The sequence below is a fragment of the Amphiprion ocellaris genome, chromosome 21 (genome assembly GCF_022539595.1).
Source record: "Amphiprion ocellaris isolate individual 3 ecotype Okinawa chromosome 21, ASM2253959v1, whole genome shotgun sequence".
NCBI classification, from domain to species: domain Eukaryota; kingdom Metazoa; phylum Chordata; class Actinopteri; family Pomacentridae; genus Amphiprion; species Amphiprion ocellaris.
The window spans coordinates 25,256,384-25,281,089 of NC_072786.1; the positions used below are offsets into that span (position 1 = coordinate 25,256,384).

Below are 24,706 nucleotides of genomic sequence, written 5' to 3' on the forward strand. Positions count from 1 at the left end.
CTATATAAGGTGTAAAAGTCATTAAGAATTTATTTTATACATGTTTGTGTCCTTTTTGTGAAGAAACCTATTGTTTGGAACATATTTTAAATTGGTATAGTCATTAAACTTAGATTAAATAGTATGTTAGCAGACTGTAAAATCTTGTTTAAAGTTCAATTTGTCTACTGGCTGTATATAATTCAACATATATAAGACTATGTTACCAATAATTAATAAAAGATCATATAAAGGTTCACTTTGTTTTATACAGGGAAAATACCTTTAGAAATTCTGTCAATACTTAACAATACTTGTTAAAATAACAATCTCCAACATGTAATGTGTATTTTAACTTATTCTTTTTATTTCTTTATGTTTCTGAAATTAAAAATAGATTATATTTAAGATGTAAAATAGCAGACATGAAGAATAAAACGTTTCCAAATGTTCTTCTTTGTATCCTCAGTATTGTGATGGAGTTATGTAGACTGAATATTTCAATGTTTATCTTCTGATTATTGCTGATGATGAAAGATGAAGACGCAAATCAGAATTCATTCAAGAAAAAAAGCTTTGTCCCTTATTTGTGTCCTTCCTGATGAAAGAACACCACAGTCATGTGAAGTTTATGCTGCTGCCACAACATCGTCAGAGCTTTGCTGCCATCTTCTGCTGTATCTGGTAAAAGCAGTGAAACGGAACAGAACATTGAATATGGAGGATTGTATTACTCCACAGCTGTATGACTGGACATGTTTAGATTAAAGTGAAGGGGTTTTGACATTACCACAAGATATCTGACTTTCATACATCAAAAAAACTGAAAAGCACCCAGAATGGCTGGTAAACAAGAGAAATTATTTTTATTTTATTTTATTTTATTTTATTTTTTTGCAGGTACTGGTTGTATATTACACCTTCAGTCATATTGTCACATCCTCGTCATTAACTGTCCTAAACAGAAGGGCATCAGCCAATGAGGGAGATGGTGTGTGTCCTCCATCTAGTGGACTAATGTTTGCACTGCAGCCCCTGTCCCGCAAAGTCGGGAAGAGGTTTGTTGATAATTCTAAATTGTCTGTAGGTGTGAATGTGTTTGTCTCTATAATAGACTGGTGACCTGTCCAGGGTGTCCCCTGTCTTCACCCTAAGTCAGCTGGGACAGACTCTGACCCTAATGAGGATTTAGCGGTCTGACAATTTAAAAAATAAACACAAAAAAGCAAACAAAACCACAACTTCTCTTCTGCTGAAGAGTAGCAGTTATATTTTTTTTTCACTATATCCCCAGATTTCATTTAAACCATTTTCTCCCACTCTATAATGTGTTTAAATATCCAATACTTTATATTTTACTTTTTTCAATGCTTTTTATAGCTCATCTCCAGCTGCATATCCAAAAAAATGTATAATAAAAAACAGTCCAGACAATCATTTGCCTACATCAGCACACCACACCTCCAACTGCGTCGGTAATATGTCAGAATGTGTATCATGGATATGTTAGGACCTCAGATTTAACAAACAAAAAAAGACTTTCACAGTTGATTGTACTGTGATGAAGGAGTGTTATCTCCTGCTGGATCCATGAGGCACTATGTGGATGCTGGATATTCACACACTGTCAACATGTTGCAGTGCAGCTTGCTTTAGGACAGATTTCTCCCATGGGAGACAATAAAGTGAACCTTGACCTGGACTTTTTCCACACTGCTAAAAAAATGCCGCTTGAATATTATTTATCTTATGAGGAGCATCATTGACAAACCACCCACTGTTTGTTAAAGTAATTTAACCTGAGTCACCTTTATTTATTTTTCAGATACAGACACAGATGATTTTAATGAAACAAAACTGAATCATTTCACAATGTAGGTCAGAACAGAGAAGGTTACTGAAACTCAGATGACAGCTTTTGTTTGATCAGAATTTTAAAAGCAAACACCATTTGGATCACAAATGTTGAAATCAACAAATCCATGCTGTACAAAACAAGTACAATATTTCTGTTAGCATAAGCGCAGCCTTTATTGCTAAATTTAAAAAAAAAAAAAAAAAAGACACCACTGTGTGACTACAGTGCTTTCAGTGTTTCATTCATGTTAGTCCAGATGATCGTGTTCAGACAGCCCTCAGAAGACCTCCAGGTCTGCTGAGTTGTAGACCACGGGTGTCTCCTCAGTGCCCACAGCAGCTTCCACCTCACCCTCCTCTTCGCCCTCCTCCTCTTCTGCAGCCTCCTCCAGCGACTCCAAGGCCTCGTTGGTATCACTAGCAAAAGTCTCCCTGGAGACGTCATCGTGCTCCTGCAGGTTCAGAGTGCCGATGGCCTGCTTCATCTTTTTGGCCACCATGTGCCGCCTCCTCTTCTGGGCAGCCTTCTTGCTCTTTTGGTCATTCTGTTGTTCTTCGAAGAATATCTGCCTGATCTGGGACTTGGAGATGCTGGGTGTGTTCTTCAGCAGGTTCAGATACACCCCTCCTGGGGTCCGTCGCCTGCTGCCATCCATGGTGTACACACCACCGTTTTCCTCCAGCGTGGCCGTCTCTCCAAGCAGTTCTATGGCTTTCTTCTTCCCAACTATGTGAACAACACGTCCTATCAGTTCCTTTTTGGGCTCCTGCAGCCTGTGTGCAATCTCATCTACCACCTTATCATCCGGGTCATCCTCACTGATCTCATACCGGCCCTTGATATCCATCTCAGCTCTGGGGCCCAGCCTCTCTTTAGCTGGCCTCTTCCTCTTGGTGTTGCCCCCTGCCCTGTCCTCTGACCCCCGGCCCTTCATGTACTCCTCCAGCTCCTCATCCAGCATGCTCACCTCTCCTTCATTCCTTGCCCGGTTCTCCATGTCCCTCTCCTTCTCCATGATCTTACGGGCCAGGACAAAGTTATAGGTCTCCACATTTCTGCTGGACATGCCAACACCCTCCATGCCGAATATACCGAGCTCTGCAGTCACGGCGTCCTGGCACTGCTCCTGGACCACAGAGCCCCAAATGTTGTTCACCTTGCGGCCTCCCAGCGCGCCAGGGGCGGCCACTGGGTTCGGGCCCGGCCGGACGGTACACGGAGGAGCGTTGGACACTTTCTGTCGCTTGCGGCGCCAAACCGCCGCCTCCTCGTCTGATGAATCCGGGTCAGTGTCGCTGGACTCCACCGTCCTGCCGGAGCTGCGGTAGGCTGGTGGCTGGGCTCTGCTCTGGAAGGACTGGTCGCTGAACGCGGCTGGAACCAGGGGCCGGGCTGCTACGGCGGTTCCCATCTCAGTGTCCGAGCCGGAGATCTCTCCATCTTCCAGATTGCCGTCCATCAGATCTCCGCCATCCGCCATTTCTCGTCTGGAAGCCACAGCAGAGAGAGTGTCTATTGGAGGCTGCTTCAATGCAACAGCTGAAGTTAAGGCCACTAATTAGCAGCAGGAGCTAACTGTGCAGCATTAGCAGCTAGCCAAGTTCATTTAAAGCCGGTAGACAATGACAAGAGAGGGAGGGTGAGACACAGATACCTTCAGGAGTGTGACAGCAGCTCCCTGTCTGTATCACACTGTGTTTTAGTGCTGCTGGCCTCTTCTCTTCGCCTGAACTGCTACAAAAGAGCTCCACAGCAGAAGTTGAGACTGGAGAAAATTCGCGCTGAGCTAAACTCACGCTTCCACCTTTCAACTGTCACACCCTTTCAAAGTAAAGGCAAAAACAGATGCAACAAAACCCGGAAAATACATTTAATAAGCATTTAATAGTAATTTAAATAATAAGAAATAAGCAGGATGGAACTATATTTACTCAGTATCATGAACTATAAAAACATTTATACACACTACCGTTCAAAAGTTCTGGGTCACCCAGGCAATTTCATGTTTTCCATAAAAACTCACACTTACTCATGTGCTAACATAACTGCACAAGGGTTTTCTAATCATCAATGAGCCTTTCAACACCATTAGCTAACACAATGTAGCATTAGAACACAGGAGTGATGGTTGCTGGAAATGTTCCTCTGTACCTCTATGGAGATATTCCATTAAAAATCAGCTGTTTTCAGCTAGAACAGTCATTTACCACATTGACAATGTCTAGATTGGATTTCTGATTCATTTAATGTTATCCTCATTGAAAAAAATTAATTTCTTTCAAAAATAAGGACATTTCTAAGTGACTCCAAACCTTTGAATGTTAGCATATACAACAGACTGGTGCACCTGATTTAAAACTCAGTCTCATTTTAATAACTGCTTTACTTTTAAAATGACTAAGTTGAGTATTTCCTGTAATAAATAATCAAAAACTAATACTTTAGAAAGTCTATATTGAAATTACATGCTCCAGAGTATAAGCTCACCAAAAATGAATACACCTGTGGTTTCTCACGCACAAGTTAGATCATTCGATCGTTAGAACTGCATGAACATGCAAGATGAAACTTTACTAAAGAAAACAAAAAGAAGCCTGATGGATGCTGGGAACACATTGTTTGGTCAGATGAGACCAAGACTGAATTGTCTGAAGTGAACATGGCCAGGACTGCCACAGTGAATGCATAGTCCTGACAGTGGAGCACAGAGGTGGAAGCGTGATGATACGGTGTTGAATGAATGCAAAAGGAGTTGAGGAGATGGTAGATGGGAACATGGAAACCTGTGGATACACCGCATATATGTCAATAAGATGACTCCCAGTTTATAGAGGCTTGGCAGAAGAGGAATATTCCAGCATGATTATGATCCAAAACACAGGAGCTTTTAATGAGGACAGAACTACGACCTATGCTGAGTGACTTGAATCCAACAGAACACATTAGTGGTGTTTTAAAGGGAAAGGCAGAGCATCACCATCCCACTAGCAAAGAGCAGCTGAAAAGTCTCATCAAAAATAAAGGTGAAAAAATAAACAATTTGAATCTCCGTAATGAAAAGTGGACTGACTTTTGCTGCACTGAGTTCCTATTGTGCCACCCCTTTGCCACCCTATTAATCTTTCTCTAGATCCGCCCCTGTAACGTTCAGACCCGTAGGACTGCTTTTATTCATGCTGATTTCTGGCCTTTATTCTGTAAAAACATCACCTCGCCTCGTGAAGCGGATATTACGTCAGCGAAGACGGCACTTGCGCAGTATTCCAGATAAACAGTATGGCGGCGTCCTTACAGCGCCTCACGTTTGCCGGGAGATATCTCTCACAAAGATACTTACTGAAGACTAATTCTGTCAGCAGGGTAAGTAGAACATGTTTAAATCCATGTTTTTGATGTAGTTCCTCCTCTGTAGTGTCTTGACAGTCGTCTGTGTTCAGTCTAACGGAGGGAAAGTGCTCGTCATGGCCGCTCAGGCTCGCTGTTTGGTAACTGTTAAAAGTAGCTAACAGCTGCGGCATACTGGCTTATTCTGAGATAGTTCTTTAATTATGTGGCGTGTGTGATACTGTCAAACTATCGACGACACGGTGAAGGAACCTTTTACTGACTGAGAGCAGCTGACGTCCGTGTCCTAAATGTGAAGTGTCATGGTGACTGGCTGTGAAATCCTTCCTGTCCTCCTCCTGCAGCTCACTGCTGGACCGCACAGACTCTTGGCTACTCAGGCTGCTCAGCAGGTGACCCTCAATGTTCCTAAAACTAAGGTGACTACTTTGGAAAACGGGCTCCGGGTGGCTTCAGAGGACGCCGGGCTCACCACCTGCACAGTAAGTAAGAGAGGTACCCACTGAAACACTGCTCTGCTGTTTAGTTGGTACTACTAGCTGTATGCATTTACACTACCCATCACAAGTTTGGATACACCTTCTCATTTAATTTCTTTATTTTCATGACTATTTACATTGTAGATTCTCACTGAAGGCATCAAATTTATGAATGAACACATGTGGAATTATGTAGTGAACAAAAAGTGTGAAATAAGTCAAAATATAATTCTTCACAGTAGCCACCCTTTGCTTTGATTACTGCTTTACAAACTCTTAGCATTCTCTGGATGAGCTTCATGAGGTAGAACCTGAAATGGTTTTCACTTCACAGGTGTGCCTTGTCAAGGTTTATTTGTGGACTTTCTTGCCTTCTTAATGGGATTGGGACCATCAGTTGTTTTAGTTTTGGTACCTTCAGTGAGAATCTACAATGTAAATAGTCATGAAAATAAAGAAAAAACTATTAAATAAGAAGGTTTGTCCAAACTTTTGACTAGTAGTGTATGTCTGTGAAGATCCTCAGCCATCCAGGTCACAATAATCCAGAGAGCTTTAGGAGCAAGTACCTTTATTTGTAAACAGTTTACAAAGTGTTTTACAGGACATGGCAAAAAAAGAGTAGAATACTCAGGAAGATCATACAACAACAGAAGGAGGAAGACTAGAGAGTGGAGAAGTTGAACATGGTAAAAGATTTGCAAAATCTTTGATCTGCAGAGTCTTTAAGAAAAGACTAAAAGCCCAGCTCTTCACTTTCATTCTTGCTGACACAAAAAGAGGAGCAAAAGGAGGCACAACAAGGGGAGAATGAAGAACAAAAATCAAGAACTGAAGGAAAAAAAGCAAGATTTGGAGGAGGGAAGTAAAGAAACAGAGGAGGACAAGAAGCCAGTGGAGGATCCAGAGCTCTGTGAAAACAGCCATAAAGGCTGGATATCTTTAGTTTCTAGAAAAGAAAGACAGGGGAAGAAAAAAAAAGAAGAAACAAAGAAAAGAAAGACAAGCAACAGAAATAAAAGACTGAGAAGAAGGAGTTGAAAAGAAGAAGAAAACAAAACAGGAAAAGATGGACCAAGGAACCCAGAAGGTGGAGAAAAAAAGGTTTCTGGAGCCGGTTGTTGCACTGAAGTTTGACAGCAACCAGATGGTGCAGGAGGCTGCTGGTTATTCAGTAGCTCCCTCTGCCTCTCCCTTTCTCCATCGCCTTCCACTGCTACCATTCCTTCATCTTTCCCAGACAACTGAGCCGGTCCATAGCTAGACTCTTCTCCTCTGTGGTTCCCCAGTGGTGGGATGAGTTACCAAACTCTGTTCGATCTGCAGAGTCTCTCTCAGTCTTTAAGAAAGACTAAAAAGCAGCTCTTCACTGAACACCTTTGCACTTGACAGACTGCAAAAAAAACAATAAAAAAATATCTTATTACGCCTGCACTGCCTGTAGACCCCACGGTCCTATTATCACACTTGAACTTGTTTTATGGCTCTTATCCAGGTTGTTTTCTCCTGACTAGATCCTTGCTTGTGTTGTATCTACTCTCAGATGTACGTCACTTTGGATAAAAGCATCTGCTAAATGAAATTGTAGAATTGTTGAAATAATATTAACACTGTAATCGATGACTGAATATTTGAGATCAGTGTCAACTGATGCAGTGGTTTATGATAGGTTTAAATGCTTGTTGGTTTAATCATTCTTTCAATGAGTGCAGGCCTAACCTTCCATTCTTCAGGGCCGTGTTATATGAGCCACACAAATTAAGAATTATTCCAATGCCTGACATGTCTACATTGAAATGATATTTTAAAGTATAAAACATTCACGTTTACTCTTAGCTTCCCCACTACAGAGACCAGCTTCATGTCAGGAGTTGTGTTACAGTGGTCGCATTGTGTGGATGTCAATATTACTGACTGACTTCTTCCAGGTGGGCCTGTGGATAGATGCTGGCAGTCGCTATGAGAACGAGAGGAATAATGGAACTGCACACTTCCTGGAACATATGGCATTTAAGGTGAGAGGGAAACAACACAGTCAAGACTTTACTTCATTGACACATACACTACTGTTCAAAAGTTTGGGGTCACTTAGAAATGTCCTTATTTTTGAAAGCAAAGCAGTTTTTTTTCAGTGAAGATAACAATAAATGAATGATAAATCCAGTCTAGACATTGTTAATGTGGTAAATGACTATTCTAGCTGGAAACAGCTGATTTTTAATGGAATATCTCCATAGGGGTACAGAGGAACATTTCCAGCAACCATCACTCCTGTGTTCTAATGCTACATTGTGTTAGCTAATGGTGTTGAAAGGCTCATTGATGATTAGAAAACCCTTGTACAGTTATGTTAGCACATGAATAAAAGTGTGACTTTTCATAGAAAACATGAAGTTGTCTGGATGACCCCAAACTTTTGAACAGTAGTGTATATTATTGAACCATTCCTAAGAAAATGGCTGCTTTAGAATAAAAATGACATTTACAAAGTACCTTTTGATCTCATCTAGAGGTATATGGACACAGTAGAATTTTACAGAGCAGCATCATTTAAAATTAAGTACAGAAATGCAAACTAATGAGTTAAAAAAATGTCCTTAATACAGAACATGATGTGAGGTTTGTTCAGCTGAGTGTGTCTTTGTGTTTATGTGTGACAGGGCACCAGGAAACGCTCTCAGCTGGATCTGGAGTTGGAGATCGAGAACATGGGAGCTCATCTGAATGCCTACACGTCCCGAGAGCAGACTGTGTACTACGCCAAGGCTTTCTCCAAGGATCTCCCCCGAGGTACTGAAAGGCTGAATGTTGCAGTGAGATCATCAAAAGACTGGTGAAAGATAATAGCATCCATGCTGCTTCTTTGTAGACGTCCTTTAATATAGTATGAACACATCATCACAGACGAGGTTGGCTATTTTCTACTCCTTAGCATTAAAAACAGTTCCATAGACCAGAATTTAATGCAGTAAACAAAATGTTACCTCATCTACTTTTAACCACTAAATATTTTGAAGAGAAATCTAGTTTTTAGGTTAGCTTATTTTGATGCAGTACAGTCCTATTAAATATTAAACTAGTCCTGCAAAATATTTTGTCATGCTTGAAGGTGCTTTTCAAAAGAAAGCGGGCCTCATTTGTCATGTAAAGAAGTCTGAGAGTCATTTATGAGACTTTACCATTAACTCTACTATTAATATGAACATATGTTTTGCTTTTGTAAAGCATTCTGGCTGAAGTGGATCTAGTCCACCAAACAGTATAACTCATAGCATAACATCTCAGCAAACTCCCAGTACATATTTATCATAGTAACATCATAAATGTTGTGTTTTCTGTCTCTAAGCTGTGGAGATCCTGGCTGACATCATCCAGAACAGCACCCTGGGTGAGGCGGAGATCGAGAGGGAGCGAGGTGTGATCCTCAGAGAGATGCAGGAAGTGGAGACCAATCTGCAGGAAGTGGTCTTTGATTACCTGCATGCTACAGCGTACCAGTCCACAGCGCTGGGCAGGACCATCCTGGGCCCCACAGAGAACATCAAGTAAGACCAAACATGCTGTTTTTAAAACCTCGGTTTGAAGTCTGCTGGAAGCTCACTGTGCTGTTTGTTTGTGATTCAGGACGATCAACAGAGGAGACCTGGTTGAGTACATCACCACTCACTACAAAGGACCCAGAATAGTGCTGGCTGCTGCTGGAGGTCAGAGCTGTTTGTCTTCTCCTTAATCAACATGGTGTTAAATGTTAGAAAACTGCAAACTCGGCTTACTGTGACCTAGACTACCAGTCAAAAGTTTGGGTTCATCCAGGCAATTTCATGTTTTCCATGAAAACTCACACTTTTATTCATGTGCTAATATAACTGTACAATGTTTTCTAATCATCAATTAGCCTTTCAACACCATTAGCTAACACAATGTAGCATTAGAACACAGGAGTGATGGTTGCTGGAAATGTTCCTCTGTATCCATCCATCCATCCATCCATCCATCCATCCATCCACCCACCCACCCACTTACTTGTCCGGGGCTGGGTTGTAGAGGCAGCAGATGAAGCAGGTCATTCCAGATGTCCCCTCCTTCCAGCAACACTTTCCACTTCTTCTAATTCAGATGAGATGACATGACCAAACCTGAGAATGAACTCCTACTGAATGGAAATGTTAGTTTGATGCTCTTCTGACCTCCAGGACTTTCTGTGATTTGTTTCTGATCAGGTGTTTGTCATGAGGAGCTCATTGATTTGGCCAAGTATCACTTTGGGAAACTTCCCAACAGATACCAAGGTGAAGCCCCAGTGCTCCCTCCATGCCACTTCACAGGAAGTGAGGTAAGGTGGATCATAAATAAGGATAAGGTGGTCAGATTTAGAGCCCCACCTGACCCCTCAGACTCCAGGGTGTGTGCTCTGTAGGCCACTACAGTTTCAGATTACATTAACTGATTAATAATACTACTAGAAATTATTAGTATGTGCAGCTAAGAATGACTGTTAAAAGATGATAAAAATGTTACTATTGTTCTGACTTAAGTATTTGGAGTCCTTATTTGTGAAATTAAATTGCTGTATTAAAAATCTTTGTCTTTAATTTGGTAACTGTTCCCGTAATCTTGTCTGCTGCTGTTTCAGATCCGTGTGCGTGATGACAAAATGCCTCTGGCTCACATTGCCATCGCCGTGGAGGCAGTTGGATGGTCCCACCCCGACACCATCCCCCTCATGGTTGCTAACACACTCATTGGAAACTGGGACCGTTCGTTTGGTGGAGGCGTGGTGAGTACAGACGGAACCTTCAACACTGTTGACATGCCACAAAGTTAGCTAACTCCAGTCTCTACGTGTCTTTACAGCAGCTTTTCTGACCACCCCAGTGACTTCTGAAGTGATGTCACACTGTGTTACCTTTTTGACATTTCATTGTGGAACATATTTCTTTTTATTCATTATCTTTATATTGAAACACACATCTTTTTCTTGTATATATAATGTGTTCATTAGGCCCTTAGTATGTACTTGAACTTTAAAACAAGGTCTAAACCGTTCAAATAAAGGTTTGAAACTGTAAGGACCAAATTATGACACAAATATAGAAAGACCTGTAGATTTGGTTGATTCAGATCCATTCACTCACCTGCTGATTTGTCTGTGTTCTCGTCTCCTTCCATCTCTGCTGGATGGTTTGTTCTCTGATCCTAGAATCTGTCCAGTAAACTGGCTCAAATGGCCTGCCAGGGAAACCTGTGCCACAGCTTCCAGTCCTTCAACACCTGCTACACTGACACAGGTCTGTGGGGTCTCTACATGGTGTGTGAGCCTGGAACCATCAACGACATGATGCACTTCACTCAGATGGAATGGTGAGCACACTCACAAAAAGGACCATTAGAAACATTATAGAGGAGAGAAGTTAAAACCCTATAAGTTGAATTTATGTAGCTAGTGTCTGCTTAAATAGATCATACCTGCTGCAAGTCTGATGATATTTAACAGGATGATTAACACTGTAATTAACATGTGCATCACTGCTTCTCGTCAGGATGTCTCTTTGTACGAGTGTGACAGAAAGTGAGGTGGCTCGGGCCAAGAATCTGCTGAAGACCAACATGCTCCTGCATCTCGACGGTAAGGCAGCAAGATAGGGAAACATCCACTGTCTGTCCAAAAAAAAGTCGTCATTTGGATTTAACTAAGCAAATGGATAAGATCCTTCCATAGGATAATTACTGCAGTGATGAATATGTTTTAGCTGCAGCAACTTATTTAACCCTAGCTGATGCACTGAGGAGCTTCTCATTTCTTAAACAACCATATTGGAAGACAGATCCTGTGGTAGTGGAAAGGATGTTAATCTGTCTCAGAAGGGTCAAATTATTGGCCTGCATCAGGCAAAGAAAACAAGGAGATTTCCAAAACTACTAAAATCAGGTTAAGAACCGTCCAATGTATCATTAATCGTAGGAAATCAACAGTAGAACTGATGGCTATGTTTAATAGTGAAAGTAAGAGCATTTCTACATGCACAATGTGAAGGGAAGTCAAAGGATTGGGACTAAACAGCTGTAGCTCTAAGAAAACCACTGATCAGTGAGGTTAATCAGAAAAAAGGCTTCAGTTTGCTAGGTAGCATAAAGGTTGGACTCTGGAGCAATGGAAGAAGGTCATGTGGTCTGATGAGTCCAGATTTATCCTGTTCCAGAGTGATGGGGGCATCAGGGTAAGAAGAGAGGCAGATGAAGTGATGAACTCATCATGTCTAATTCCTACCAGTCTGTGGGGGTTAGAGTTATGATCTGGGGTTGGTCAGGTTCAGCAACGTTATGTTCCCAAAGAATGAGGTCAGCTGACTTCCTGAATATACTGAATGACCAGGTCTTTCCATCAGTGGAGTTTTTTCTCCCTGATGGTATGGACATGTTGCAAGTTGATGATGCCAGGATTCATGAGGCTCACATTGTGAATGAGTGCATCAGGGAGCATGAGACATCATTTTCACGTGTGGATTGACCTCCACAGAGTCCAGACCTCAACCCCACTGAGAATCTTTGGGATGTTCTGGAGAAGACTTTGTGCAGCAGTCCAACTCTCCCATCATCAATATGAAATCTTGGTAGAAAATGTATTCAACTCTTGACAAATAAATGCTGTGACTTTGCAAAAGCTTATCGAAGCGATGCCATGTGAATGAGTGTTGTTCTCAGAGCTAAAGGCAGTCCAATAAAATATTAGTGTGTGCATCATTTTTTTTGAACAGTAGTGTATATATGGTGTTACAGTGTCTGATGTCAATGTGTTGATTTGCTTTCTCCAGGATCCACCCCAATCTGCGAGGACATCGGCAGACAGATGTTGTGCTACAGTCGCAGGATCCCTCTGCATGAGCTGGAGGCCCGCATTGATGTGAGTGGAGACAGTTGACATTGCCTTAGCTGAAGGTTAAATCACAACTAAAACTGGGGGGTCACGTTTAGTGGAAATGAAGAAATCGAAACCAGAGGCCAAAGCAGAGCAAAAAGAGAGAATATTGGACTGGATGTCAAAATGTGTAAATAGACAGCTACTAGCTAACATGTTGATGACATCAACTTAAAGATGATTATGTTAGTATTATTAGCTCTTGTTTTAGCTGCAGCCAAATCACCAAACAGTAATTATTGCACATCTGGTGTCACTGGTTCACAGTTCAGTCACACTAGCACTTTGATTTAATGTTAAGTAGGTCATACAAATTCCCTTTCATAGGGTCTGTTACTTTTTCTTAGCTCCAAGCAATAAACTAGATTTGAGGCTAAGGGAAGTCGGGGAATAAAGGGTTAAAAGACAGCGGTAGTAAACTGTTGGCACGTGTAATAATTTGTAATTCATCTCAACAGGCCATCGATGCAAACACCATTAAAGATGTGTGCACCAAATACATCTACAACAGGGCTCCTGCCATCGCAGCTGTTGGTATGTTGTTTTCTCCATAAGGAATTTATACATGTAGTGACGTACGCTACAGTTTACTGATGTTTACTAAACACCTCACATGCACACTACAGTAGACTCTAGTCTGGTGGCTGTGCACTGAGACTTCTAATGTCAGATTAACCAATTTTTACTGTGAGCAGAGCATTTTAAAATCAGTCAACTAAGTTCATTTAACTGCAGAAAGCCAAAACTGTAACTGTGATCCATATTCAATCAGTTGTGCAGCCCTGCATCATACCATATGGTCCATCCACACTCAGGGACAACATGCTCTGCTTCTCAGGATTCAAATCTTTTATGTATCCTGACCATAAAGTCCAAATAGTTATCTTTGACAAGTGCATTATATCACAGGTTGCACTCAATTACTTCTGAATTGTGGCCAGAAGCTCAGTATCAGTTGAAGCAGCAGTCATTCATTTTTAACACATCTGATTTCTACTGTACATGTAGCTAGTTTTTACAGACCAACACAGTGTTGATATCACATCTGTTGTCCGTAGTTGCTGTAAATGGACTTTAAAAAACAACTTTGGTCGTATTACTTCAGCTCATCACTTCTGTCAGACTTTGAGAATGATTGCACCTCTGCAGCAGGTTAAAGTTGAACCAGGAAGTCATAACTGAGAGGATGCGAACCTCGTATTTCTGGAGATGCTGCATTGTTTGAATACTGCGTTAAAGTGATTCTTGTTTGTGTCTCAGGTCCAATTGAACAACTGCCAGACTACAACCAGATCCGCAGTGGGATGTTCTGGATGAGAACCTGAGCAGAAGCATCACCTGTACAGCATAGAAACAGAAACAAAATATTTAAGTCTAGTTTTTTTTTTCCTCCTTTAATTTTTTATTATAAAATAAAGACCAACACAATAATGTTAAAATAACACAGATTCTATTCTCTTTTGTGGTTCTTGTCATTTTTTACTCTTGGCTGCCACTTGTTCCTGAGCAGCTTTCTTGGCTTTGACCATCTCCACCAGCTCCTGTCAGATAAAAGGGAAATATGTTAGCAAACCAGCTGGATTCTAGATGCTGCTGAGTTGTACAGAATAGCCACTTCAGCACCGCAAACTAGACTGAGTAATAGCTGGAAATGGAAATATTCCCACATCACCGTACCTTGTACCTCTTCATACAGTCTTTCTTGCTCCGTCCAGGAACTGCGGCTGCTATCTTCTCCCATCGCTCAGGTGTGCTGACTGGATATGTCTTCAGGGCTTGTTCCAGCAGTTTCTGCTCCTCTGTGGTCCAGGGGGCAGCATTACCGTCACTGCCAGATGCTGAGGGAGCACACGCAGCAACACAATGGTTACACAACCTTCAACCTGTGAATGTCTGAAGCTTGGGAGGTAGACATTCTCAGTGCAAACAGCTTTAGATTAACTCAGAGCAACCCGTGTGTTCAATGTAGAAAAGAATTAGTAAATACTTCAAATACGGAGCAGCAAGCTGCTTTCAAGGAGACAGCTCCAAGCTATTCTCTGTCACCTAGCAACTGACTGATGGACCAGAACACAGCTGCATGCTAAAGTGAAGCTAGCCTGAGCTACCCAACAGGTCAGAAAGCCTCATCATGTCAATGGTCAGGCTTTCGTGTGTCATCACCCCCTGTCCAATCAGTGGCCTGCACTCTGTAGACGTCACATTATCGGCTCGGCTCAGCTCGCTGGGAACCCCGGGAGAGTAGGTATTCTTAAAATGAATTTTTGATTAAAGAATAACTAGTGTGGCCTGATATCAGTCCTCTCAACTGTGTGTTCATGTAAAACAGCAACTGGAGTAAATCTGTCCTGTTCTAGACCCAGACTGAAAGCAATCAAGATGCATTTACAACCTGAAGCCTCTATCAAAAATACACTTTAGAATAGTGCAGTGAGGGTCCGAAAGGTGCTGCAGCACTGATCCCAGGCAGGAGATAAGTCTGAAGAAGCTGCTCACACACGAGGCAGAATAAATCAAAACATGTTAAAGAGGCAGACATTGTTCAAAGCAGATCTGAAGTTAAAAATGAGCTGCCATTAAAAAGGCAAATTCACCAAAAGAACCACGGATGATTCAAATCCTCTACTAAACTTAATTTTCTCTGTATAAGTTGCTGGAAGAGAAATGGCTGGCTCATACCTGTAGTCTCCAGCCTGTCAGTCAGAATAAACTCACTCCAGACCTTAAACTGTTACTGCATCAGTGACAGAGCCCACAAATAGTCAACATGATGCTATCCACACTGCAAACTGTCAACAGTGGGATCTCAATACTAATAATAATCCATACTGAAGTGATAGATGGTTACAACAAAGCATAGTATGTGTGGCAATGATGACCAACTTCTAAAACGAAGTTCTAATGTCTTTACCACATGATGTTACAGCTACAAAGGTACAAACACTACCGTTCAAAAGTTTGGGGTCATTTAGAAACATCCTTATTTTTGAAAGAGAAGCATTTTTTTCAATGAAGATAACATTAAGTGAATGATAAATCCAGTGTAGACATTGTTAATGTGGTAAATGACTATTGTAGCTGGAAACAGCTGATTTTTAATGTAATACCTCCATAGGGGTACAGAGGAACATTTCCAGCAACCATCACTCCTGTGTTCTAATGCTACATTGTGTTAGCTAATGGTGTTGAAAGGCTAATTGATGATTAGAAAACCCTTGTGCAGTTATGTTAGCACAGGAATAAAAGTGTGAGTTTTCATGGAAAACATGGAATTGTCTGGGTGACCCCAAACTTTAGAACGGTAGTGTGTAAATAGGTCCAATGAGGTTATGAGGAGAAACAGACCGCTACACATCTGTCTTGACAGCACTGTGTTTTTGTCCTGTTTGTTACATCTTCATACAACTACATGGGTTCACCTACCGTCAAATCTCTCTGAGGGCACAGCGTTGTCTATGGAAGGTGCCACAGAAGCGTGTTCCTTCTTGAACTTCTCAAAGGCTTTTTTGTTGATCTCATCCTTCTGGAGTGGATCTGAGGACAGGACAGTAACAAAACCAAAGGCATTAGCTGAGTGGAGCTTATGGAGCTACATTTCTGTACATTTCTTCCTAAAAGTGCATCAGGAAATCTTAAGACTTATTTCAGTCTATGTACTATTCATGTATACATTTTTTTGATCAGAGAAAACTTTATTCCTACAAATAAAAAATGTTACCTCTTGTTACTAATAAATTAATCTTTTTTTGAGAAACTTGTGCTGTGGCTTTATTTTGACTGATCTGAACATTTTCAGTGGATTTGTGCTTCCCTCAGCTCCTACTTAAGGTGCTGTAAAGGCAGTTCTAAAAGTCCACTGTAGCATTAATGGGTCCAGCAGCCCACAGTCGCATCTTCACTCACATTCAAACAAGCTCAGCATTGTGTTTATTGAAACCATGACTACTGAAAGCAGGAAATCTTGCCCTCTTAATGTGCGAATTTAAATTACCAAGTCTCTGTAGATTCTTGGCTTTGTTGATAACGTCTTTGGCTGTCCTCTTCATGCCGCTTGTGGAGTGCAAGTTCATATAATTGGCAATAACTTCCCATCTGGAGGAAAAAAAAGAACAGTTTGATGTCTCTTAGTAGGTAAAATATTGAATAAACAAAGCAGGGCTGCCTTATTAATCCTATAAAATATGGCCATCTCTTGACAGTAGTAACATTAACAAGAAAAGCACTCAGAGAGCACAGTAATCTGTCAAGCCTGCTCAGTCGTCGTATGATTTCCGACGGATGAAATCTTGAAAAAATCTGAGTCACATAAGTGGCAGATGTGTTATCTTTTTATGATGTATGACTTCACAACCCACAGCTACAGCCAGCGTACGTTGTTATCAGCTCAGTTTCAGGGTTCAGCTGGCAGCCAGATGCTGGAACTGCAGTTTGGAAATGGAAAATTGACAATAAAATATGCAGTCTAATTGTAAAAATTTTAAACAAGAAAAGCATTCCTCCACCAAGGCTGTTCATTCCCCCATATGGCATTGTCAGAAATGCAGCCTTTTTTTATTTATTTTTTTTAAATAAATGCAGCATTTTTTTTATTAGTTATTGATGATCATAAATCATGGCAACACAGAATATGGACATTTAATATAGATGTACCCACAAACACAATGACCTTGCACTGAGCACAGGTGTGTGTTATGCATGTGTATGTTATGTACGGATACCGAATCACGTGACCTAAGTATGCAGCAGGTGACGGGAATTGATGGGACTCAGAAACACCCCCACAATTTAATCAATTGTTTCTTGTATCATTTCTGACAGATAAGTCCTGATAAGTCCTCAGTGGTGGATTTGTAGTAGGATCACAATCATGTGATCATCAGCAGGCAGCTGACGTAGTGTTCACTTGTTGTCATGGTTACAGTGACGCCATGCTGCTATCTTGTAATGACAGAAATCTTTAACAAATCCATGGATCCAGACTATAAGCTGCATCACTGCTAAAACTGCTCTGAGTTTCTACCTGGCATTGGTTCCTGCAGGGAACAGGTTGACTGCTTTGATGAGCAGCTGGAGGTCTTCCTCGGTCCATCCCTTCCCCCCGCCTCCTCCTCCTCCGCTGGCCTGCTCGGCGCTGCGAGCCGCCTGCCTGGCCTGGACCTCGGCCTCCCTCTCCCTCTGCAGCTGGGCGTTCACTTCCTGCACCTGAAGAAAGCACACACAACAACGTGTTGGTGAATCTGTGGCAATTTTGAACAAGGTCAACTGATTTTTAGTCCTATAAAAAGCTTCATGTGTGGGAGTCTGTCTATCCCCTCCATCAGGGATTAAATAAACCTGACATGCAACAACAAACTGTTACAGAACAAAGCGGCTTTCTACCTGCTTGTCCACTGCTGCCTTGCTCTCCTCTTTAGAGCCTGAGGCCAGGACTTCATTCAGCGACTGCAGACTGGAAACACACAACAAAGACTGTCACACATCTGGAATACTAGAAGAAAAACATGATCACGGTTTATGTAATTACAGTGGGACTAAGATCTCGGATTTTCAAACCTGTAGTTTGGTTCATTTGATTCATATTCACTCTGACTTTCAATTAACAATGGTGACATCATCCTGCATCATCAGAATCAAACAGAAAAATCTGATTCTGAGGACTGACAGCAGCTTAGTCTGCATGTTAATGCGTCTAATGCCTATAATTATGTTTTCCTGTAATACATAGAGCTAATAAAGGCATGATTATGTGGTTTTTTTAGGATTCTTAGACTCCAAATCAACGGCATTGCTAATAATGGCACACGTAGATGCAGGGCTACACAGTGGCGTGGTGGTTAGCACTATCGCCTTGCAGCTAGAAGATCCCCAGTTCGCATCCCATTCCCGGGATCTTTCTGCATGGAGTTTGCATGTTCCTCCCACAGTCCAAAAACATGCTGAGGTTAATTGGTAATTCTAAATTGTCCATAGGTGTGAATGTGATTGTCTCTATGTGTAGTCCTGTGATAGACTGGTGACCTGTCCAGGTGTCCCCTGCCTTCACCCCAAGTCATCTGGGATAGACTCCAACTCCCCCGCAATCCTAGTGAGGATTAAGTGGTATATAGATAATGGATGGATGTAGATACATGATGAAAAAGAGGATGATAACTGTGGGGTCATTCTGTCTTATTCATGGACTTACTACAAACACAACTTCCTGATCAGGGTAAAACAACAGTACTGACATGACGATGGGTGTAAGTGTTAGAATGTGTGCCAAAAGCATCACTTCTACAGATTATAAACTGGTCCTCTGAACAGGCTACAGACAGAAAGTGGGGACTCGTATTGATTACTGGGTGACAGACAGTCTGCCAAATACAGGATAAACTCTAGCATCACGCCAAAGATTGCACATCTTTTCAAAGAGTCTCCTCCAGGGTGACTGGAAACTTTCTCACCAGCCTCACAAGCCAAACACACCAGAGTTTACTTTAATTTGATCAAACAGGTCAGGAGTGTTGGATTCAGATGCTTTTGGGTTCCTGATGGATAAACACAAATGTGTCCTCAACAAATCTGATAACATTAAAATCCATGAACCTTATAGCTTACTGTACCTTGTCAGTTCCAGACGGTCGCACAGTTTCTCCACCTCCTCCATCATCTTCACACTGTCAGCCTCATTGTCAGCAAAGTAATTCCAGTTCTATGGAAGGAGGAAAGAAGTCACAAAACAAGATGAACTAAATCACCAAAGCTAACACACATCTCAAATACTGTCACATACATCAATATGTCAGTTCAATCATTCTTTAGCAAAACAAAAATGTCCGATAATGTCATCGTGTTAACCTTGCAGGTGGTCCTGAGTTTCTGTCTCTCCTTCTTGATGGCCTTCTTCTGGATCTCCTTCTCTTTCTTGGCCTGCTGGGCTGCCTGCTTGGCCTCCTCTTCCTCCTTTTCTTTGGCCAATCGAGCTGCTTCCAGCTCAGCCTGCCGAGCCTGAGACACAGAAACTGGTTAACGTCTGCTCATGTGATGACTGTATTTCAAATCAAACTTCAAAGAATGATCACCTGGAGCCTGACCTGTGCTTTAGAAACTGTCCATCTGTTAGACTGCTCAATCACAGCATGCACTTTACTAAATTACAGTTTTACAATGTTATTGATTTCAACAAATATTATGAAACATGCAGTGAGATATATGGTTTTCGTCTGCACCACAAAGATCAATTCTTCCCCAAAAATTAACTAGAAAAGCACTCAGAGGGCACAGTACTCAGTCATATCATTTCTGACGGCTGAAATCTTTGACAAATCCATGGATCCAGACTATAATCCACATCACTGCCAAAATCTAATCACTTGGGCCTTGTGTCATTTCTGACCTTCCTTACAAATTTCATCCAAATCCATTAGTCTGTTTTTGAATAATGTTGTGAACAGACAAACCCCGTTTCAACCTAAAAGAACCGGGTGCTAGTTCAGTGCTGGTGCTTAGTTGGTTCAAATCTCATGCTTCCTCAGAACCAGTTTGCTTTTCCATTGGCAAGGAGCCAAGTTAGAACCACATCATTGCATCACTGTAAAACGTCAGTATGTCACTGCATGTGTAGCCGTTCAACAGCGTTGGCACACCATAAACATACAAATGCTGTTCCTGACTTCCCAAGCCTACACTACAATCTAGAAATAAATAATCAGACTGTCAGTAGCTACCTGTCTTCATCGTAGTCCCAGACAACGGCGACTATGTTTGAGAAGACAGGTAGTTATCAAAGATGTTCTGATTCACAACAGTGAACTTGTTAGTGGTAGCTTAGCTACTTAGCTTCGACTACGTTTGCATCCATTACATAGTGGTTAAAAAAACACAATAAGCTGATGATAGTATTTATCCATCTATCGTCCATCCATCCATCTATCATCCATCCATCCATCCATCCATCCATCATCCATCCATCCATCCACACTGAATGACTGTCCATTGCGTTAGCTGGGCTTGGTGAAGTTCAAAAGGTGTGTGCTCACTTTTGGACCAACAAGAAGCAGGACATTAATGTCACGTCTCCACACTGCTTTCACTACTGCAGAGACCATAGAAAACGACAGAGGAAAGACAGCAGTGGCGAGTTCTGTAATATTTTAGCTCAACTTTGCACCAGCAGGAAGCACTGATTAGTTGTCCATCATTAAATAGAGTCTATATTTCAGACCTCATGTGATGAAACTTACTCTTTCCCTTTCTTCCTGCTCTCTCTTCTTGGCTTCAGCTTTGGCTTTCTTCTCAGACTCCTTCTTGGCTTTTTCTTCTTCTTTGAATTTCTTTATTCTAGGGTCACAGCTGTAGGCCGTATCTGCAACGAAGCAACACACATAATAAATAGCACTCATTTTCAGCAGTGACTTCCTGAGATTTGTAAACCCTGTAAAACCATTTCAGGGTCCTGTGCAGCTTTATGCTAATTTCTCATGTAATTGATACAATCCTGTCGTGTGTGTTGGTTTGCAGAGACTGTACCAACTAGTGTTCGTATTCTGTTCATCTCCTCCTTTTTCCTCTGAGCTCTGGAAGCACGATTCTGCTTTTCAATCCATCTCCTCTCATCTCGACTGCATGGGAAACAAGTATATACATGTCAGTCACACTACAGAGATGCAACACCGTGGTTCAATAAAGTGGACAGCAGTGATGAGCAACAGCGTACCATTCCGCCTTCTCCTTTTCCTCCTCATCCAAGTACGAGAATTCCCTCCAAGAGTCAAAGTTGTACCTTTAACAGTAAAAATGGACACAAAGTTTAACAGCTCGTCTTCTCCTCTGGATTATTTTCCAGCATGAAATCAACAACCTTGAAAAACTCTTCTGCTTACCAAAAAGAATAAAAATTATCCACTTCTTCAAAAGAGGACTCGATGGTTCCGAGTTTGGGTACATGCTTTTTGGAAGACCATCTGGCATTTCTCTCAAAAACGGCAGTAAACACGTCAAAAAAGTTCTCTTTGCCTTCGCTCTTGGAAGGCACGGCGTTGTCAAAGGTGGGATCAACACTGTCGAAGGCTCTCCTCTTCACAGGGTCGGACAGGACTTCTATAGCTGAGGTTCAAACAACCACCAAGAGAAAACCGACGTTGAGGTCATGATGTTCCAGAAGCAACGTCCGAGTTGATAAAGAGCCACGGCGTTACGTACCTTTAGTTATACAGGTGAAGTAGTCGTTGTCTCCTTCTACAATCTGCTCTCCTGCAGCTTTCCTTTTGTCAGGATGGTGCTTCAACACAATCAGTTTGTCTGTAGAGAAAGAAAACAGAAACGACATTAGCACAAAGAACCAGAGAACTGATCTCAGAGAAGATAAGAGGAGGAAATATACTCACGGGCAGCTTTGATCTGTTTCTGTGTGGCTTTGTACCTCAAGTGTGGGAGCCCAAGGACAGCATAGTGATCTTGATTCTGATCAATTGACACATTTCAGTTACAGTTTGAATCAGAATACATATTTAACACATCAAGGGTGGTACTGCAGCTGGTGTTGAGTCTTTAGATTAGAAAAAAGTCTAACCGTGTGCAGAGTGAGCTACTACTGTAACAATGTCTTTACAGGACTCCCTAAAAAGTCCATCAGACGACTGCAGCTTGTACAGAATGCTGCTGCTCGAGTCCTAACAAGGACCAAAAAAGTAGATCACATCACTCCAGTTCTTAGATCTCTACACTGGCTCCCTGTCTGCCAGAGAATAGGTTTTAAAATCCTGCTGATGGTTTATAAAGCACTGAATGGTTTAGGCCCAAAATACACAGTTGATCCGCTGCCACTTTATGAACCATCTGGACCTCTGAGGTCTTCAGGTCCTGGTTTGCTGTCAGTCCCTAGAGTTAGAACTAAACATGGTGAAGCAGCATTTACTCTTTATGCTCCACATCTGGAACAAACTCCCTGAAAGCTGTAGGTCTGCTCCAACTCTTTTCTGTTTGCCACTGCTTTTCTATTATGGTTTATTTTAAATTGTTTTAAATGCAAATTGTAATTTTATTTTTTAACATATTTCTAATTGTCCTGTTCTTTTCTATGTTTTATTATATTTGTCAGTTTAACTGTGCTTTTTATGCTTGTCTGAATGTTTCCAGTGTTTTTAATGTTTTAATGTAAAGCACACTGAGTTGCCCTTGTGTATGAAACGTGCCATACAAATAAAGCTGCCTTGCCTTGGAAAAATATGTTTAAGCTGCAACTTTTATCTCTATACATTCAATACTGACCCTTAAATCTCCCTGTCTCACACAGATGGAGAAAAAACTACATACATGCATGAATTTCTTGTTGTGTAATTAAAACTCTACCTAAGAGGACTGTGGGCAGACTACTGCTAATTCAAAATGCTTGTAATAGGGAAAAGAGATGTATGCATTAACATTCCTTAACATTGTATTTGTTCCTACGAAAGCAAGAAAATGACTAGTGTGCCCAAGACAATCTGAATTTATAGTCCTGACAGCCTTCTCTTTCTGATAGTGATCTCCTTTAAGAATGACAAAAGATTAATTCAGCAGGTTAGAAACACAAACTCAAACTGTTGGGTCATTTTAATAAGAAGAGGTTGCAAACTGCTCTCAGATACCTTCCAGTCTTTAGGGTCGAGAGTTCGGAGCACAGAGTACTCCTCCAGCTGGAACTCTTCGTCGTCTGACTCCTCGGAAGACTCCTCCTCTTCCTCCAGCTCCTGGAAAGAGGCTGATGCATTCCTGTTTCTCCTCTTCACGTAGGCCTCGAACCATCGGCCCACCGGCTCCACCTGAACCTGAACAGATGCTGAGGGAGGACAGAGAGATGACAAACACACCACAGACTGTTTCTGATAAAGTCGGAGCAATATTCAACCTGGACGACATTGGATCTTTGAAGTCAACTGATGCTTAAAGGTTTGTTTTTTTTTTCTCCAAAATTAGATATATTGGCTGGTATTCTTTTTGTACAATACACATATTTCTGATAGGAATGTCTTCTATTTGCATTAAGTTTGAGGTCAACCAGACAATTTCATGTTTTCCATGAAAATTCACTTCTTCCTCATTTTTGCAATATTTCATCTAATTTACTTTGTCTTTTTTTTTATCTGACTTTTGTCATTTTGATCATATATTAAAACTGGTCTGGCCCACTTGAGATCAAACTGGGCTGAATGTGGCCCCTGAACTAAAATGAGTTTGACACCCCTGGTTTAAACAGCCAGTCATTTAAGTAATAGGGAGTGCTATTTTAATTAAAAATAGGTTTTAACTTTCCTTTTAACAGTAAAGATTCCACCTATTTTGTCTACAATGAAAACGGTAAGACTATTAGAAGGTACAACAGGTGTTCTAACATGATGTAACAGCCTGGTAATGAATGGCTGTCATGTGAAGACATTAAATGCCAAATGTGTTAATATGAAGTGGTGCCAGCCAGTGCAGCTAATGATAGCAGCTCGAATAAATCACTGCAGCCATGAGTGGGCAGCAGCTCGGTGGCATTATGCAACACGTTAAACACCATTTGGAACAAACAAAGGAACAGCACGAAGTATTGAGAACAAAGAGTGCAAAACTAACTGGTAATATCATCTTGCTGTGTGCTTCCACCTGCATGCTAGCACACACAGAGCAGCAGTCAGTCAGTAGCCCCGGTAGCTCGGCTAGCTGCCTCCTCTGGCCTCTCTCTACTCACCGGCTGCGGCTCCAAACACGACAGTTTCTTCTCCGTCCAACGCTTCCAGCAGCATCTTAGACACCCGGGCTAAGTGAACATTCAGGTGCCGAAATCACCAAGTGGGAGCTCTCTAAAGTGCTAAAGATTGTGGGCCGCTTATTAACACACCACATGGGCCGCTCTTTACAAGTGCCAATCCGGGAGCCACTTTACCGCTCCGTGTTGCCCTTCCTCACTCGACGTTCCGCTATAGTTTTTTTTTTTGTTGTTTGTTTTGTTTTTGTTTTTACCCAGTACATTTAATTACAGCCTGAAACTCTCTCATGCTAACTGTAAAAATGGACAACTTCACTCATATCAAAGATGGAAATTAATACTTGTTTGAAGCCATATCTCTAATAAATATTTTATACGCGGTACAACCTCAATATAGTTCCGACTTGTGCATCCGATAA

The 24,706-nt window shown here is 41.5% G+C and overlaps 3 protein-coding genes across 3 annotated transcripts; 1 reads left to right on the forward strand and 2 right to left on the reverse strand.

Moving 5' to 3' along the window:
* Positions 1 to 1,759: 1,759 nt before the first annotated feature.
* phax (phosphorylated adaptor for RNA export) lies at positions 1,760 to 3,633 on the reverse strand. Its single transcript, XM_023288280.3, has 2 exons — positions 3,492 to 3,633; positions 1,760 to 3,324 (listed from the first exon to the last, which is right to left on the reverse strand). Exon 2 carries the CDS (start codon positions 3,315 to 3,317, stop codon positions 2,115 to 2,117), a length of 1,203 nt encoding a protein of 400 aa, XP_023144048.1. The 5' UTR covers positions 3,318 to 3,324; positions 3,492 to 3,633; the 3' UTR covers positions 1,760 to 2,114.
* Positions 3,634 to 5,042: 1,409 nt separating this feature from the next.
* On the forward strand, positions 5,043 to 14,019 carry pmpcb (peptidase, mitochondrial processing subunit beta). Its single transcript, XM_055006438.1, has 13 exons — positions 5,043 to 5,197; positions 5,527 to 5,664; positions 7,590 to 7,676; positions 8,322 to 8,451; positions 9,008 to 9,206; positions 9,286 to 9,365; positions 9,882 to 9,994; positions 10,295 to 10,438; positions 10,862 to 11,022; positions 11,202 to 11,287; positions 12,474 to 12,562; positions 13,036 to 13,111; positions 13,838 to 14,019. The coding sequence occupies exons 1-13, from the start codon at positions 5,114 to 5,116 to the stop codon at positions 13,900 to 13,902; spliced, it is 1,452 nt and encodes a 483-aa protein (XP_054862413.1). The 5' UTR covers positions 5,043 to 5,113; the 3' UTR covers positions 13,903 to 14,019.
* On the reverse strand, positions 13,951 to 24,488 carry dnajc2 (DnaJ (Hsp40) homolog, subfamily C, member 2). Its single transcript, XM_023278441.3, has 16 exons — positions 24,270 to 24,488; positions 23,185 to 23,375; positions 21,943 to 22,018; positions 21,758 to 21,856; positions 21,439 to 21,661; positions 21,273 to 21,338; positions 21,086 to 21,177; positions 20,800 to 20,921; positions 19,415 to 19,564; positions 19,180 to 19,268; positions 17,957 to 18,026; positions 17,598 to 17,779; positions 16,569 to 16,669; positions 16,001 to 16,111; positions 14,255 to 14,415; positions 13,951 to 14,118 (listed from the first exon to the last, which is right to left on the reverse strand). Exons 1-16 carry the CDS (start codon positions 24,322 to 24,324, stop codon positions 14,050 to 14,052), a joined length of 1,857 nt encoding a protein of 618 aa, XP_023134209.2. The 5' UTR covers positions 24,325 to 24,488; the 3' UTR covers positions 13,951 to 14,049.
* Between the last annotated feature and the right edge of the window lie 218 nt (positions 24,489 to 24,706).

What these genes read in the sequence shown, in the direction of transcription:
- pmpcb (XM_055006438.1), top strand. Translation starts at nt 5,114, where the DNA reads ATGGCGGCGTCCTTACAGCGCCTCACGTTTGCCGGGAGATATCTCTCA. An exon ending in CCGGGCTCACCACCTGCACA is followed by an intron (nt 5,665 to 7,589) that starts GTAAGTAAGAGA and finishes GACTTCTTCCAG; the next exon opens with GTGGGCCTGTGGATAGATGC. An exon ending in GCCACTTCACAGGAAGTGAG is followed by an intron (nt 9,995 to 10,294) that starts GTAAGGTGGATC and finishes CTGCTGTTTCAG; the next exon opens with ATCCGTGTGCGTGATGACAA.
- phax (XM_023288280.3), bottom strand. Translation starts at nt 3,317, where the DNA reads ATGGCGGATGGCGGAGATCTGATGGACGGCAATCTGGAAGATGGAGAG.
- dnajc2 (XM_023278441.3), bottom strand. Translation starts at nt 24,324, where the DNA reads ATGCTGCTGGAAGCGTTGGACGGAGAAGAAACTGTCGTGTTTGGAGCC. An exon ending in AGGCAGCAGTGGACAAGCAG is followed by an intron (nt 17,780 to 17,956) that starts GTAGAAAGCCGC and finishes TGCTTTCTTCAG; the next exon opens with GTGCAGGAAGTGAACGCCCA. An exon ending in ACTGTATGAAGAGGTACAAG is followed by an intron (nt 14,119 to 14,254) that starts GTACGGTGATGT and finishes TTTATCTGACAG; the next exon opens with GAGCTGGTGGAGATGGTCAA.